This window comes from Fopius arisanus, unplaced genomic scaffold, assembly GCF_000806365.1.
Source record: "Fopius arisanus strain USDA-PBARC FA_bdor unplaced genomic scaffold, ASM80636v1 scaffold00049, whole genome shotgun sequence".
Taxonomy (NCBI): domain Eukaryota; kingdom Metazoa; phylum Arthropoda; class Insecta; order Hymenoptera; family Braconidae; genus Fopius; species Fopius arisanus.
In genome coordinates, this window is record NW_011887788.1 from 4,714 (window position 1) to 21,948 (window position 17,235).

General features: G+C 38.4%; 2 protein-coding genes across 2 annotated transcripts; one reads left to right on the forward strand and one right to left on the reverse strand.

Moving 5' to 3' along the window:
- Positions 1-255: 255 nt before the first annotated feature.
- Positions 256-15,070, forward strand: nvy (CBFA2/RUNX1 partner transcriptional co-repressor nervy). The gene is made up of 7 exons (XM_011306617.1): positions 256-561; positions 5,185-5,565; positions 8,401-8,843; positions 9,184-9,330; positions 12,298-12,542; positions 13,049-13,623; positions 13,709-15,070. Exons 2-7 carry the CDS (start codon positions 5,202-5,204, stop codon positions 14,197-14,199), a joined length of 2,265 nt encoding a protein of 754 aa, XP_011304919.1. The 5' UTR covers positions 256-561; positions 5,185-5,201; the 3' UTR covers positions 14,200-15,070.
- A 95-nt stretch (positions 15,071-15,165) lies between these two features.
- LOC105267631 (nucleolar protein 9) lies at positions 15,166-17,125 on the reverse strand. Its single transcript, XM_011306618.1, has one exon. The coding sequence runs from the start codon at positions 17,053-17,055 to the stop codon at positions 15,262-15,264; it is 1,794 nt and encodes a 597-aa protein (XP_011304920.1). The 5' UTR covers positions 17,056-17,125; the 3' UTR covers positions 15,166-15,261.
- Between the last annotated feature and the right edge of the window lie 110 nt (positions 17,126-17,235).

Genomic DNA, 17,235 nt, shown 5'->3' on the forward strand with positions numbered 1-17,235 from the left:
CGAAATTTTCAAAAAAGTATCAGGGGAGCATAAAAATCGAGAAAGTGTTTACTGAAATTTGAAAATTCGAAATTATGGGTAATTTTTTTACAGATTTTAGATGCCAAACGGTAACACCCTACACGTGTGAAATTAGGCGCGCGGAGCCTTACATCTACGCTAGTAAAGAATAAAAAAATGGCGCGGCGGGGGTGTGCGCGCATGTCTCTCGGTGTTGCCTCGAATTCAGTTTATTCAGTCGGCCGCCGGCTGCCATTCATTAAGCACGTATTTACTCTCAGTACAATTGACGAAATTACACGGGCGTAAAAATTTATGACACAATTCATCGATCAAACATTGATAATTTACCCATACAACCCGGCCGAGCAATTTGATGAAAGTTATACCGATTCATTGTATAAAATCATTTTAATCAGAACGATGGGTCTTTGAAACAGTGAAGTTGTGAAAAATGTGCTATAAATTTTGACAGGTGTGAAGAGACTCGTTATTATTAAATACGTGAATTATTTTCTTTAAAAATCGACGACTTCTCTGGACTTTATCGAATTGCTAAACGTAAGTTACATCTATTTCTTTTGGTATTTACAGTGGCTATTATAAATTTCGGGGGTCACCTGAATTTTCCAAGTTTTTAATTTTTTTTCGACATGTAACCATTTCGACGTGCAAAGAGATCCGAGGAATTTATTAATTTCGATGATTTTGAATAGAGAAAGGGGATTTTTTTTACTGGTGAAATAAATTCTCTTGTCCATTGTTTAGTCGACTGTTGATTGTCGGATTAAAGAGAGGGGATGAAGGAGATGGGGATAAGCAAAAGGTAGAAGGTGTGCACGTGACAGGAGCGAACGTTTAGACGTCATGAGTTGGCAGTGCGTCCTGATCCCACAGCACATTCATCCAAAATAACATACCATGCCCCCCGGAGAAACCTGTCACTTCCGGTGAATTCCGCTATTTCAACAGGATAATATGTCAATCGATCTTCTGGTACTTTTCCATTCAATGAGTCCCATATAATAACAAATTCCATGACGTCCTGCAACTCTAATTTTTCCACTTTGATAAGTACTCTAAAAAAAATTATAATCATCCCCAAAAAATTCTTATCACTATTTAGTTGATATTTTTCTCCATTCTCTGGCAAAGAAAGTGAATTTACTCTGAAGAATAAGCGGATAATCGAAGAATTATCTTTTGGATTGATGCTTGTAGATTTATGATTTTCGAGTGGATAATGGAAATTTGATCGTACGTTGATACTTAGATTTCTGTAAGGGTTGTAGGAGTGAATGGGATAAGAAAGGATGCGAAGAAAATGAGAAAATGAGGAGAGAGACAGATAGAGGGTGCCCTCAGGGTATATTTCCTCAAAGTTTTCCTCAGGAGGGATTTGCAGGGGTTGAAGGAGGGGTTTGAAATTGTGGGTGAGGTTTGAAAAGGAATTGAGGGGCTACCACTGCAACCAGGAAAACCGTCAGCTGCATATTTTCCCAGTATATTCCCTCCAATAATCGTCGGCCTCAAACTCGTCAATCTCCGTTTCTTTCGAATGTACACAGGCTACACTCCATTTCAATAGTTTTCGTATTGATCGGATCCATCGATTATCGACTTCAATATTCTCTATTAAAAATTACTCTTCCACTTCAGAAAGAATTCCAGGAAAAAATGTATTAATAACTCAGTGAAAATATCACCTGTTATCAATTCTAAAATTTGAATATAAAGACAAGGTCACAAAATTCACAAAATAAATAATAACAACGATAATTCTTTGATAATTAACAGATTTTTAAAAGGAAAACAAATTTTTGCTGAATGAATGAATTGAGAAAATCATTAGAAATTACGACTAAAAATATGAAAAAACAGTAATTATCGAGATAGTTTGAGAAGTAGAATGAATTCGAAAATTATTTTCAACATTGACAACGACAAATTCATTACAATACACGTGACAATGAAAAATGCTTGATTAATAGTTTGTGCAATGAAATTGGTGTAAAAAATAGTGAAAAGGAAAAAATGCAGTGAAATAGAGGGATGCGTGTTACATCTAGGTAAATATATATATATAATATCGATTAACTGTTGGGAGCAGAAGAGGCAGAAGGGCCTCTGGCATTGGCTTCCCTATATTATTAATCTTTCCCTCTCACGTGGAACTCTAAAATTCCCCCTAGCTTTTCAGGGGGTACACTATATACCATTTCAACTCGGCACATATGTATTTGTCCAGTCAGTCAGGTGTAGTGGGCAGTTCCTCCACCAAAGGCCATCAAGACTTCTGCCTTTGCTCATCCTCAAGTGTCATTTTCCTTTTTTTTCATCTTCTGCCCAAATAAACTAAATAAAATCAAAGTGGCCACTTGAAAATAAATTAAAATAAAATAATTAAGTGATTTAAGTATTTATTATTTCACCTCTCAGAAGAGAAATCTCCACCTTTCACAGACTGACAGAAATTCCATCCAAATTGTAGAATTCTTTTTGGAATATTTACCAGCAAAATTGTGGAGTACAATTCAATTAATTTTGGCAACATTCTCCTGGGAATAGTGGATATGACATTGACGTGAGGTACGCAGAAATTAAACGTACATACTGTCAATGGCAGAGAGACCTGGTTTAACTCGATTGACATTCCACAGAGCTTCGTGATTAAAGCCCATTTAATTTTATGATTATGAACGTTTGATTGATCGAATTAAACCTTAATTCAGATCGTTCGGTTTTCTTTCGTACAAAATAGGAAAAAAACGTTGACGAAAAATAGGAAAATTCTGACTGACAAAAATGGCTTGCTCTAATATTCGTGTTTATTCTGTTCGAGACAGCGATACAAACGAATGGATGACAATTCGGTCGGAGAAAGGCATGTGACAAGACCCACTTTGATCTCTTCATCGCTTTGGCTTGAGCAAATGACAGGATTTTTATTATTTCAGAAAGGGTTTTTAATGATCGAGATGTCGACAGTTTTATAATCAAGTTTAATGTCAGTCCGGTTAAAAAGTGGGGGAGGATTATTGAATCTGGAATTGACAGAGTGCTCACCAGATTTTAATAGATCTATCGTCTTTTTTCCCTAGAATTCTAAAAATCCACAATTTTATTTGCAAAACTCCAAAAAATAAATAATTTATTTCACGTTTAAATTTCTAATTAAAAAAAAAATCAATTCTCAATTTTCAACTAAATTTCATGATTTTATGACGGACAAGCCGAATGAAATAAAAATAAATATAAAAATACTGTGAATGAAGGGAAGAAAGGGAAGGGATGGGGAGATCAAAGTTTTGGTGTCTAGCCCCTGGTGAAGCTGAATTGTCATCAGTTTATATCGGTGTGCATCGAACACTGGGCAGAAGACGTTTTTAAATATAATATCTATATGAATGGCAGGCAAAGGGACGAGACTGTGCGTGACATTTTTGTAATGAAAACCGCGGCAAACGTTAGTCTCATGGGTACAAGTCGTGGTGGTAGACATCTGGCCTGTCTCTCCCCTGCTCGTTCTAATATTGGAAATTTCACTAGTGCCACTGTATACCCACACTAAAATCCTTTTTACCGTACATGTGCACCACCAAACGTACACCATGTGCCGGACATATGTATAAACATAAGCCTTCTCCATCTCTCTGTTGTGTCTTCCACCTCCACCACCCCCACCACCCCTTTTCCCTTTTTTTTCATTTTGTATTGTCCTCGATTTATCGATCCACAATTATTATTCCACCTTTCTCCATTGTTGTTATTGATTAGGAAAATTATCGCTGAGGTACAATAAAGTATTTTCAATTGCGCGGATTAGGGATGGTTTGAAGGGGTGGAAATGAGTCCTCAATTCACTCAGATGGAGTCATTCCATGATCATTCAATCACACTGTTGTGTAATTGGTTTTCATGATTTGAAGTGCCTAATCCACGATCCATCAAAGTTAATCTGTGATTTTCGTGTTTATGCGCCCTTTTGCAGAAATATGAAAAGACACTTAATAGAGTAAACGAAGGGGCGAACATGATAAGGGAGACATGTACGTGTCTTTGCAAACTGGTCAGGGCTTAGGCCCCATGGAATTTCCAGGGTAAATCATCCTGGAGGAGAGAATCACTCGGGAATTCCATATTTTAGCAATTTTTAGTAATTGCTCGATCAACGCTTAAATTAACAAATTTTTTCATCACCGCCTCTGACCTCAAATTTTCTTTAATTTTCTTTAAATTTCTTTAATTTTCTTCCATGAATATTTTAAATGATCGTCTGATAAATTCAATGAATGATCACTTATTGGTGAATTAAGGGAAAATTAGACATTTTGGAGGATAAGGAAATGCCGCATTTTCCTGTCCGGAAATGATAGAATGACTCACTCCCTTCAGATTTTTGAATGAAAATCAGTTGTAATTCACGGCTGTCCAAATCCATGTGTTGGGCAGTGGTCCATAACGAATAAAACGTATTGCCTACGTGAGGATGACGCGAAACACAAGTCCACCAGATGTTGGCGGCGAGATTTTTTCCCCCACCAATTTTTCCTGTTTTTTTATCAACATGAAACAATCCTGTCAATTTTGATTTGAATTTTTAAAGTTTAATTGTTTCCTCTGAAAGAGACAATGCGAAAATAAAAGCTAACTTTCGCAGTTGAAAAAAGATCTCGTTTGAAATTGCAATTTTCTTCGCGGAACTGAGAAGAAACTTGAGGGGAAAAGAAAAGAGAAAAATGTCATGAGGCAGTCGCTGGTGGCACTTTTCAAATCTTAAGCTTGGTAATTGAAAAGGAACAGCGCTAAACGATTATATAAAATGGGAGAAATAAGGAAAAGGGTGAATGCCAAGGGTTGGCGACAGTTTCGTTGCATTTTTAACGATATTTTATTTTTTTCAAAACGACAGTTGCTGTATGTTTCACAGAAATAAATCAAATGGAAAATCCAATTACTGGATTTCAATCAAAATGATTTTTCCATTTGCTACAATTTTTTTTCCGTCCACTCACGGATCTAGACTGACGTTTAAATCATTTGAAAAATAGAAAAATAATTTATTATAAGAATTGATTTGAGAGAAATAAAAATATTGATTTACTATAATTAAATTAACAGAACGGAGTGGAGAAGATTTGACATTTGATAGGTAAAATAAAATGATTTCATTGATTGTTTCAGGTAAAGAAGAGACGATTATGAAAGCCGAGGGATCGGCTCCACCAGTTGTCATCCATCACAAAGTAAAGGTAAAGGAGGAAACGAAAGAATGCAATTATCACCCAGAAAATTTACAAACGGAAAGCCAAGTACCAACGACAATGACTGTACCAGTGGTTGGTGCAAGTGCAAACACAATCACAACAACTTCAACAGCAAACTCAAACAGCACACCCAACCTTTCCAATCATCCACCTTCAACAGCCTCAAACTCATCAACGAACGAGGCAACTTCTCCAACAAGTACCCACCAAAATTCAAGTGTCATTTGCCAAGTCCCATCATCCACGAGTTCAGTGCACAATGGCGTTGAACCTGTCGATTTGGATCTCAAAAATAAAGGTAAGTCATTTCATTAATTCCCATTTTATAATTGCAATATCATACAATCAGAAAACTAGTCACTAGCGAATTCGTAAAGTGGGATGAATATATTTTTCCGCAATTGGCGGCACATAGCGATTTTTTCGTATAAACATTTTTTTTATAAAAAAATGAGAGCTACAAAAAAGATATCCACGGAAATACCGTTATCTCCCTTCAATTCCGAGATATCGGCTGAAAATTGCCTCCGAAAAAAAAACATTTATCCTAGTATACGAGTTTACAATAGATTTATTCGAAACAAATAGTGAGGATAGAAGATATTTTTTAAGGTAAAAATAAAGAGATGTTTGGAGGATGTGTTGAGGATCTGAGGATGGAATGGTTCCCAGATTTTCCATTGCCCATTGCTCCATCGGCAAATCTAGTAGAAATGGTAGGTTTACATGTGGAATACAGTGAATGCCGGCACCCGTATATCGCCCCAATGCTGGCATTACAGTATATACGATATACGATTCTTCCTCAGATCGCCTACATTTATACTGGATCTGGTTATCTATCCTCTGCTGGAGCCCGCAGTTTGTGCTCTACCTTTACCAAAGTCCCCTCCAAACATTATATTCTCATTCACTCCTTATCGCCTGCAAGCGGCTCCACTCCATTGCATCCACTAAAAAAAAAATCTCTGCATATTAAACTACATCCTAAAATTATACTCAACAATTTTCTCCTCCCTCACTTTTCAAATGGCCAAAATTTCCACAACAATGAGCTAGAAATTTTATATCTTGGCAATAATAATTTGAATCGACTCTAGATTTTAGGATCGCGTGAAAATTTATAATGACAATCGAAAGAGTAATTTAAAATTCGCTGAAATTCACTGGAACTAGTTGAAGTGAAATGACTTGGGCGCAGCCGTTGGCAGGTGGTGAGGCATTTTATAGTGATTCTGAAAGTCAGGAATATGCAGGCAAGAGGGGGTTTTGGATAGTTGGGTGTATGGGGTGTTTAGTTGTTGCAACAATTGGCCCCCTCTCGGGTGTGTTGCTCTGCCTGACTGCCTGGTCCAGACGCGATAAGGCACGTCCAACACTTCCCACCCAGAATTCCTGGCTCACGGCTGATATCATATCCTCCAGCCACTACTCCACCACTCCCTCATCCTTGTGTATTTTCCCCACCCTCTGGAGCCATTCCTCTCCATTCCTTCATCCTTTAGCCCCAGCTTCCTCATTCCCGTGTGGAATCCACTTGGAGATCCCCAGATGATGGCCTACATGCATCCGCAAACTCCTCCAGACATTCACCCCCTGCATCCCCAGCACATTTGCACCCTCCGGCTGTTTTCAAGGTGTCAGTGCAGTGAGGAAAGGAAATATTCAATAAAAATGGGTCTTTTAGTTGTGAAAAGTTGGGCTCCTCCACCTCGTCAAATGAATTAGCGGGATTATACTGGGGAACAAGAGGTGAAAAAGGAGGGGTGGATAAATTGGAAGAAAGAGTGTGGGTGGTGGGAAGGAATTGCGATCAAACCCATCTGTTGCATTGTCCCGGCAATTAGGAGGCGACAGCTGAGTCCCACCGTACTTACTTCCTCTCACAGAGAGCACGTGCGACTTATCGATCCTCCCTGTTTCGTTTGACTTTCCACCCTTTCCTATTTTCTATTTTCCCTCTTTGCCCTCTTTTCCCTCCCCTCTTTCACCCGTCCACTCACTGAAAAATTCACGTCAAGAGATTTCTCCAATTTTTCAAATACAATATTAATCTCGAAAAAATAATACTGAAGAAATCAAGTAAAATTATTTTTATTATTTATTCTTCACTGTCTCTGGAAATTCTTTGGTTTTTGTTCAAAACAATTTACAAAATCAATTCATTTCAAATAGATGTTTGATGAAATTAATTTTTTTGTTGTGAACACACGTTCACTGGATGATGAAATGAAAATAGTAATTTCAAATTGAACGATCGAGAAAAATCATTGATGAGAAATAAAAATCATTACTGACAGTTGGTGGAAATGATGTAACATCTGCCAGTGGGAACACATGCGTCGGCTTTCAATGTGCAGATTTTCTGCTAAAACATAAATGATAAAAAAAAATTATTATTCCCTGAACGCCGCAGCCACGTGCTGTAATAGTAAACGAGAAATCACTAAAAATCAGGAAAGCTTCCGAATTTCCGATATATCTCAGAGTTGAAAATCAAAATTTCGGTATCCCCTATACATGGAATTAATTCCACAGTCGATTATCATTCCATAAATGAACGAATTAACAATGGATGTCGGACTTAGTAATGAGTAAATAGGAAATATTTTTCATATTCTGATTGTGATTTACATTATAGGCTCTTGAGAACGAAATAATCCCGCGGATTGGATGATCCCCATTGATTTAATATCTGCGGTGGAATATTATTTTCCTCATATCAGTATTTCCCAGAACAATTTTCGTTGATGTGTATTATAGGAGTGAGTATCACCGAGGCCAGGGGCATTTCTGCACTGACGATAACGCGCACTGTATGGTGGAGAGAATAGTGAACAAGACAAGGTGGATGACACGAGCCGTAATTGCATGTTATCCACCGGATGGAATTGTGTTGGTTAGTGGGGGGTGAATGCTAGACGAGTAATAGTTCATGCTATATAAAGACATACATGTATGAACCAATGCGTACGTCATGGTCATTCAAATTCGTTGACATTTTTCATCGATAGATTAGCTCCTCAATCATTCATTATGATAATCACAAATAATCACAATTAAAATTCCACTACAAAATCCATTCATTGGAACTGCAATCGCAATTGAGAAGGGGAATGATTATTTATTTCAGGCATCCCGTCATTTCAACCCCGCGACGACAGAGGAACTGACATGACGAGCAAAGAAAACCGCTCGTCACCATCCACCAATAAGTCAAAACTCTTGGGACACAGCATCAATGGCCACCCAGAGTTCTCCAGGCAATTATCAACTAGCTCATCAGGTAACGATAGTCCGATCTCGTCGCACTCAATCAAACCGGAGGATGAGACCGACATTGGAAAACACGAGGAATCACCGACATCTGCACCACCGCAAATATCGACCGAAACCAGCACCACCAGCACTACCAGCACCAATGGAGTAGCTCTGAATGGTGGTCTCAGGTGTATATCCAGTGTTTTCGCGGGTCACGCCAAGCTTAAGAGACTTCTCGGTACTCTAGTGCAATTCGCTAATAATATATCAGCGGACACCGGTGACACTGTCCGGAGTCTAGTCCTTGGCCTTCTGGTGAGCATTGCTTTATTTATTTACTCATTATTGCTACGAAAAAAAAATCGAGCGATTTTACTATCGATTTATTTCGAAAAGACGGCGGCAAATCATCGTGTTTTACTGCTCAGGCGTTTCGACATTAAATAAAATAAAGGAATTAAAAATTTGTAGAAGCTAAGCTTTCACCAGATAAGCCACCGAAATTCCTCACTCTAATAATAATTCTCTGGATACATAAATGACGTGATACAAAAAATTCAGTGACATTAAAAAAAGTGATGGGCCAAAATAATACGTATTTGATCCTGTGGACAATGGGTAGTTCACTTAAATTAATTAAATTTTTTATTTCCAGAGTGGAACGATGTCGGCTGAAGAGTTTCATTCGGCCGTCCAAGAAGCAACTAATTTTCCCCTCCGAGATTTCGTTCTCCCATATCTCAGACACACACTTCCTGCCCTCAAAAGAAACCTCAACACTGCAGCAAGAGCCAACAATCAAGTAAATATCAAACAATATAATTTTTATAATTAAATGAAGAATGAAAATCGAGTGTTTGTGATTTTTTTATCGAAAAAATAATAACCAACCGTTCGAAGAATGTGCAAATAAATGGTGTCCACTTAAAAAAAAATAATTATCCCACCGTTTGACCCATTGGGTGATGTATAGTTTATTAGAAAAGCCATCGGGGGCTATAAATCTCAGAGCCACGGCTACAAGCCAAAATTGCTGGTACCTGCACGAACTTGTCCTCTACATAATACATAGAGCCCAGAACCCGGGTAATTTCGTTTCCACCCATAAAATCTCAGTGTCCCCTACCCCGCATTAAAAAAGCCCACCCACCTCTTATCACACATTTGCAAAATTAACAATTACCCACTCTCCGTACGATAATGCTCTCATTGCATTTCTTTCCGCAGAGATAAAGATATCCCACACAAATTCCCTTTCAAATAATAAAACCAAATAGCCCTAATTAACAACAATTGATCTTGCGAGAATGATTCAGTCTTCCACTACTGAAAATATATCCAATAAAAGAGTAGCTGATACTGAAATATAATTTGAACGAAATATTTAATCTAGAATGCGAGAATTGTGCGAATATAGTATATATATTGGATATACATTGGGGTAATAGTGTCCCATAACCGGAGAGGATAGAAAGGATAGGTATAGCCTTTTACAAGCCGGTTGGTTTATTAGACCGACGAGTACAGAGCGCACAGAGATAAATCACAGTAAGCGATTGTTGCAGTGCGCGTGGTGCAGCGTGAAAACGCCGCGTAAATACACCTCGCACATGTGTGGATGTGGAAATTTCTATATGTACACGTGTGAATATAGGAGTTTTATCCTCAGCATTCGTAGCACGGGTGTGGACCAGAGGTGATGTTGGTGGGAGGGCTACGCTATTCGAATTCGACTAGCGGTTTTAAACGAGCGCCAATCCTCCAACATCTGCGTCCTCTAGCCCGGATATCCGCTTTCCAAATCCCAACGAGAAAGACACGTTCAACCCACCAAGATGAAAAAATAAAAAGATAGGGATAAGAAGTTATATCGCTCATTCATATGCCGGGCAACACGCCATTTCATTATGATAAGAAAAAATTATTGTTTTGCGGCTCCAGTCCCAATTGCATTTATTTGATTTAATTTTTTTAAAGGGTTTTTCTTAATCATTATATTTTCAATCAAATGGACTATTCTTTCAATTCCTGCATTATGCATTATGTGAAACACGTGGAGATAATTTTCCACTGTACTCTTTCCTTTTTTTTTCGTAATCTTTTAAACATTTTGGTTGAAAAGTGTGTGGGTGTATCGGTGGCTAAAGAATTCACAGTTGCGCTGGAGAATGTGTAAGGCAATCCAAATGCCACATAGAGTATGAAGGGGAATATATAGTATAAGAGAAGTGAAGCAAAATCAACAGAGCATGGCCGACCGGCTGGCAGCTTGTTTTAATTTCCCAGAGTAGAGGTACCCCCTGTGCACATCCAATGCCGTCAGCACACACACCAGAAAACCCCCTTGTATGCCTTGAAGATGGATGAACACCCGAGATGCTGAATTTAACTATATATTGATGAAACAACCGGTCTATGTGCGCAAAAAGTCTAGCAAAAATAACGGGATGATTGCATTTTTTTATTTATTTATTTACAAATGAACGCTACGTTATTGACTATTATTTTTGCTGGACATTTTATTCTGAATTCGCTCACCCTTGTTCAGTATTTTTAGCAATAACAATTCGGCGAGTTATCATTGAAAAATTAATTATCAGTGCAGCCACAAAAAATTGTAGGGACAATTTTGCGTTTGCGAATTGATTGCGCTAATATTAGCTCGGATTAATTGCATAAATAGAATAACTCACAGGGATTTATTTAAATGCCAGTGGAATATCTAAATAAACGCTGTTTTAAGTGGTAATCCAACATTTATCCTCAAATCCTCGCCGGTTGCATTATTTTCCGATGGATTATGTCTCCAAATGCTGCGCCAGACTAATTAAATACCCAGGAGGCAAAATCCCCAGGGAAACAACTGAAAAATCGTACACTCTCTATTTGTTATTTTTTCTAAAACCCGCTACCAGATTTAATCACTGGCTATGTATACATACACCTTCACCTAAGATCTCGCCATCTGTCGTTTTGAGATAAGGATATACGAAACGCCAAGTCTCACTGCAACGAATTGCAAATTAATCACATCAATTTGCATTTCCCTAATTCTCTTAAGATTCTCCGCTAATGCCCCACAATAAAATTCCATACAACAATTTTCCACTACTCGATTTTCCTTTCAGTGAATTTTTCAACGATCAATATGAAATATTTTTTCAAGTTCTAAAACCGCAAGGGATTAACCGGTAATTAAAGAATTGTAACAATTAGACAATTATGCTATTTTATTTGCTCTCACTTTGCGGTGACATTTTAGAAATCGAAATCAATGGGATATACAATTTGCTGCACAACTTGCCAATCATTCATCACCCAGTATTTATCGATCGGATAATCGTTAATTACAACGGGTCTGAATGGAGGGTGGTTTCAAAGAAAACAGAGTTCTAGAATTGAATTAGCAACGATAAATCGCATTGCTGCCATAGCGACTCGGTGCTCCGAGAGAAAAGAGGAGAAAACACCGGGGGATTGAGAAAAGAATGAAGGGAAAGAGTAGTTCGATAAAGAAACTCCAGGACGAATATTAAAAATGAAACTGATTGTAATGACATGCGGGTTAAATTTCCTCCCCATCAGCATTTCTTTCTCAACACTTTTTAATTAGGGAAGTAATTAGCGTACTTCAACAACTCAGATATATTCAATCATGACAGTTTTCACTGTCAACATTTTTATTTTTACTTTTTCTCCCTCTCCGACTACTTTACCAGTTTCTCAAGACAATTACTAATTATGCTGATTAATAATAAATTAATTTCAGACGTGTGTGCAATATTTACGCGCAAATGAATCAGCAGTCCTGGAGACGGTGAGCCTGACCCCGAGCAGTGACACAGTTGAACTCTTTGGTGATCACAGCACTAATGGCACATCATCAACAGCGACGAACTACAGCTTACGATCTAGCACTGGATCGAGTGTTAATTCACTTGCACACAGTAATTCACTTCATCACTACAGCGGTGCCACAAATTTGGCAACGAAACGTCGAGCCCCTGACACACCGTGAGTTGTATTCTAGTTTTAATTCTCCAAGTATCGACGTAATCGCGGTTACCGGATCGACCCGAGGGAGAAAGGGAATTTTATCCGATCACTAGCAATAACTCATGGCTCTGGACGAACGTAACGCACCTGCGACTACACGAACCCAAAAGCCACAAAGTGTCCCGTTTATGACAACTTAATTTTCACCATTTTTTTTCACACTCCTATCATTTCAAATGAAAATTTATCACTTAAACAAATGCAATTTTATTAATTACATCTGCATTATTAATATTATTAGTCACTCAGTCTACGGACTGAATGACAACAAATATGCGTCACCCTGCCGAAAGGAACTTTTCTCGATTCGCCTCGGGCTGTAATCTCACAGAAAATTTAGCCAGAGAAGCTCCTAACGACCCAGTAACGAAATATAGTATATCCATATTATTATTAATTTTTTAATTTACTCCCCAGAATATTTACCGAGCAATTATTTGATAATTCTTTGATGTGTAATTAAGGTACGGCTATGATAATGCGAGTGAGGATTCATCTTTGTACGGAAAACGTTCGACAAATCCCTGGAGTCATCATCCCCCAACCCAACAGCAATCAGACATGTACTGCTGGTATCATCCAACGATTCAGGGTCACTCCCAGGGCCATCTGCCACCGAATCTCGTTCAGATAAATCAGTTGTCGTCATTTGGTCCACCCCTTCCTCCTCAGCAACAGCAGCACCAGATTAATCACACACCCAGCCAAATGCAAAATGGTTCGAGTCTCGATGACGAATGGAAGAATATCCACGTTATGCTCAATTGTATTCTCGGTATGGTGGAGAAGACAAAACGAGCGCTGGTGATACTACAGAGACGCGGGTGTTCCAGTCCAGCTGCTGCAACACCTGCATCCGGATTGGCAACGCAGAATGGCACTAGTAATGGTAACAATATCTCCAGTGCAAATGGCACACAGATCGAGTCATCCAGTGGTGATCGCGATGGAAATTTGAAACGTTTGTCTGGAGAAATTGTGGCTCAGACTATCCGAGCTACTGAGGACAGGGTAGCAGCTGAAGTCAAAAGGAGAGCTGGTGAGTATTCTCCGTGATAATTGCATTTTTATTTCAATTCATGTGCAATTTAACGATTTTTCATTACGATTTATCTGTTAATTAGAAGAGGCAGTGCAAGAAGTAAAACGTACTGCGATGATAGAGGTGCAGCGAGCAGTGGCTGCAGCAGTGGCTGAATCACGTGCGAGTGAACGAATGAGGGTCCAACATCTTCTGGATATACCAATGGCCCAGAGAGGACGCGGGACCATGCGACAGGGGGCATTCCTCAGGCTTGGGGGCCATGTCAATCCAGAATCCACTTCGAAGGCGGTTTCAGCCAGTGAAGATGAGAAAGAGGGAGTTCATGCTATGGGAACCAATTGTTGGAACTGTGGGAGACCAGCTCTGGAGACTTGTGGAGGATGTGGAATTGCGAGATACTGTGGATCATTCTGCCAGCATCGGGACTGGGAAGCTGGTGGTCATCATGCTACCTGCAGATCCAGTCCAACCCACGAATCCACTCGTTGCTCATCACCGAGTCCACCAAGACCTGGTAACAGCTCGAATGAAGCCGACACTCCAACGCCAACGGTCGCCAAAGGGAAGTGATTGTACAGGAGAGACTATTCAGTCCTCTCGCGTTTCAATTTTTCACTTTACACTCATTCCTGTCGATGAGCTCCAGATGGGAATCAAGCAGATTAACGAATTTCAATGATTATTGTTTAAGTCATTCGTATTGTTATCACGTTTCATCTTTACGTGAATATTCATTGGATTAATTCTGGGACGAAGTGATATAGAGAGATAATCCAAATTTAACTTCTTTCCCCATTCTTAATTATCAATTTATTTCGAAAACTATCGATTTGAGGGCGTAACGTCGAAAGACTTTTTTGGAGTTTATTAAATTGCAGATAAAAAAGTTCTTTTAGGTTTTCTCGGAAAGTCGGTAGTCTTTGAGATTAATTGCTGGGTAGTTGAACTGGAATATTAAATTAATTTCAAGTCATAATTGTTAGGTAGAAATGATGAGTGATGGTTTAATATCCTCATCGTGCATGTTGGGTAAGAATAAAATCTTCATTGTAGAGATTGAGTCAATTTTCATAAAATGTATTAATTATAATAATTTAGGAGTTAGTATTGTTACCATATCTTTGTTATTTATTATCATCATTTTTTTCATAAGTCATAACTGCACCTACCTTTTTATCCTAGTCAATTGAATAGGTACGACTTAATGTATAAATTATAATAACAAATTCATTCACTCGTTTATGGAATTATAAGATGTAAAATTAATTATGTACTGTCTAGTCATGAAACTCAAATTACCACCAATTAACAGGATATAATTGAAATAAATCATAGATTGTGATGATCGAAATTATCATTTGTCATATGAAACCTTGCTCAATCTAATTTTAACGTTAATAAATATCAATTGTAATCTTGAAATCTGAATTTAGAATTGAAACTATTGAATGCAAAATACACGTCTCTGTAATACGGGAAGTATTTAATTAATGTGATTACTTTTTTACACTTTCAATCAATCAATCAATAACGAGATAGACTCGAAGCAGCAATAAAAATCTGCCTTCCGTTTATTCACTATTTCTACAATAAAAAATAAAAAGGGAAGAGAAAAAAAAATTTTGACCAATTTCACTTGGTCGAACTGATGATGCTGGCAAAAAGTGCTCTGGTCTTCTCCTCCTGTCCCCTCGTTTCACTCCACTCCTTCCTATTTTTTCCAAAAAGGGGAACATTGAATTTCGCCGAAATAATTCTCCCAGTTTTCGTTGAATTCATCGCCTCCCCAGCACCAGCTAGTTCCTCCATAATACGAATTCTCTGATTATCCTTGGAATGCTGCCAAATTTTGTCGAGACATCTGGATCCATGAATTCCACATGCAAGTGTAACCCAGTATCCCTGGAGTTGCTTCGCTAATTTATCCCTGCTCTTCTCCCCGACGAATTTCGAATCCATGAAGACATCGAGAATTCTGCTCCCCTTTGGATCGCTAAACATCATCGCCAGCTCCTCTCCCTCCAGCGATAACAAAGAATTAACTATTTTAATTGGTTTATTGAATTGAAGAATAGCCTGGAGTATCAGACTCCCATGAAGATGCAGCTGAATATTGCGATTAGACCTCTTAGCAGCATCAAACTGCTCATAATTAACTAATCGGGCGATTAAAGGTGCCAACAGTAATTGCCTCTCCTGTGGCTCATCACATTTCAACCCCTTAGCAACAACAATAACAAATGGCCCTTGTTTTGTCTGCAGCCTCCAACAGGCATTCCCAAGACTCGCCAAAACTCCAGTATTCTGTCTCTCCAGAATCTCCAAAAAATGTCCAGAGATCTCATCAAAGATCTCTTCAAATTGTTCCTTCGTGGGACAGTAATCCATCAGCCTCTGAACACTGAAGTTAGCACCTGGCATTAACGATAATTCCTTTAAACGTCCAGAAAACAATTTTTTAAATATTTTTCCGTACATTTTCGTGCTAGCGGATGCCAGACACGACTCTAAAAGCCGCAGGGAGCTTTCAGTATCGAATATATTAGATAAAGACTCAGTGTTCTCGTTGAAACACTCAGAGATAATTTTTTTAATAATCGAAGATGTCAACTTGGGCTCAACGTCCTTCAGAGTTGATATGTAAGATTGTAGTAATCCTGAGGACAACTCGTCCTTTCCCAATTCCAGAAATTGGGGCCATCGGAGCAGTCGATTACCCGAGTCTATAAGCAAATCTGTGAATTCCTGAGTGACTTTCCTTCTTGGCCCTAATTTCATCGTCCTCTTCTTTTTGTCATTATCCTCTCTATCTATTAATCCCCCGAGGCAACGAATTGACGTTCGCAAAATGTGATTGGCATATGTATCATAAATAAACTCTTCTATATTATTTATAACGTATCTGCAGAGTTTCAGAGATAAATTATTGTATATAGGAATTTCTTCCTCTGTGATTGTCAAATTATTTTTACTGGAGTCATCCCCAAAATTTCGGTTTCCCCTGTCTGCACATGTCTGGATAATTCTCTCCAGGACATGACTGGCGTATTTATCACTGCAAATGGGCCTCAAGGAAGAACTGAAGGCATTAGTGAATCTTTCAATTACTTGGAGATCCGCAAATCCCATTAGAGTGTCCAGGACAAGTGAGCCCACTTGATTTTTTGCTAAATCCACCTCCTGGTCCACTGTCTGCTCGAATACATTATTTACAAAGATTGGTTTGTCGTTCATAGTTGAAAAATCTGTTCGCAGGACTTCCATTATTTGCACCATGTATTGATAACTTTCAGAGTCCAATTCACTACCTCGACCTGGATCTCGTCTGCGAGCCAGTTTTTTCGCTATTTGATTTGCTGAACGCTTTTTCTTCCTCTTCAAACCCTTTAATGAGGATTTACCGCCAATTTCTCCGGTTTCGGACATTCTTTTTCGTTTTCGATAACTCTTCAAATTTTTAGAACACTCCAAGTACTTGTTTATTGATTGACATAACCAAACTTTGAAAACACGTGAGTAATTTCTCGTAACAGATGATAAAGTAGATTTCCGGGGAAATTACTGAATTAAATATTGCACAAATAAAAAATTATAATTTCTGGATAT

Coding starts and splice junctions, on each gene's coding strand:
- nvy (XM_011306617.1), top strand. CDS start 5,202: ATGAAAGCCGAGGGATCGGCTCCACCAGTTGTCATCCATCACAAAGTA. Junction 8,844..9,183: donor GTCTAGTCCTTGGCCTTCTG/GTGAGCATTGCT, acceptor TTTTATTTCCAG/AGTGGAACGATGTCGGCTGA. Junction 9,331..12,297: donor CAGCAAGAGCCAACAATCAA/GTAAATATCAAA, acceptor AATTAATTTCAG/ACGTGTGTGCAATATTTACG.
- LOC105267631 (XM_011306618.1), bottom strand. CDS start 17,055: ATGTCCGAAACCGGAGAAATTGGCGGTAAATCCTCATTAAAGGGTTTG.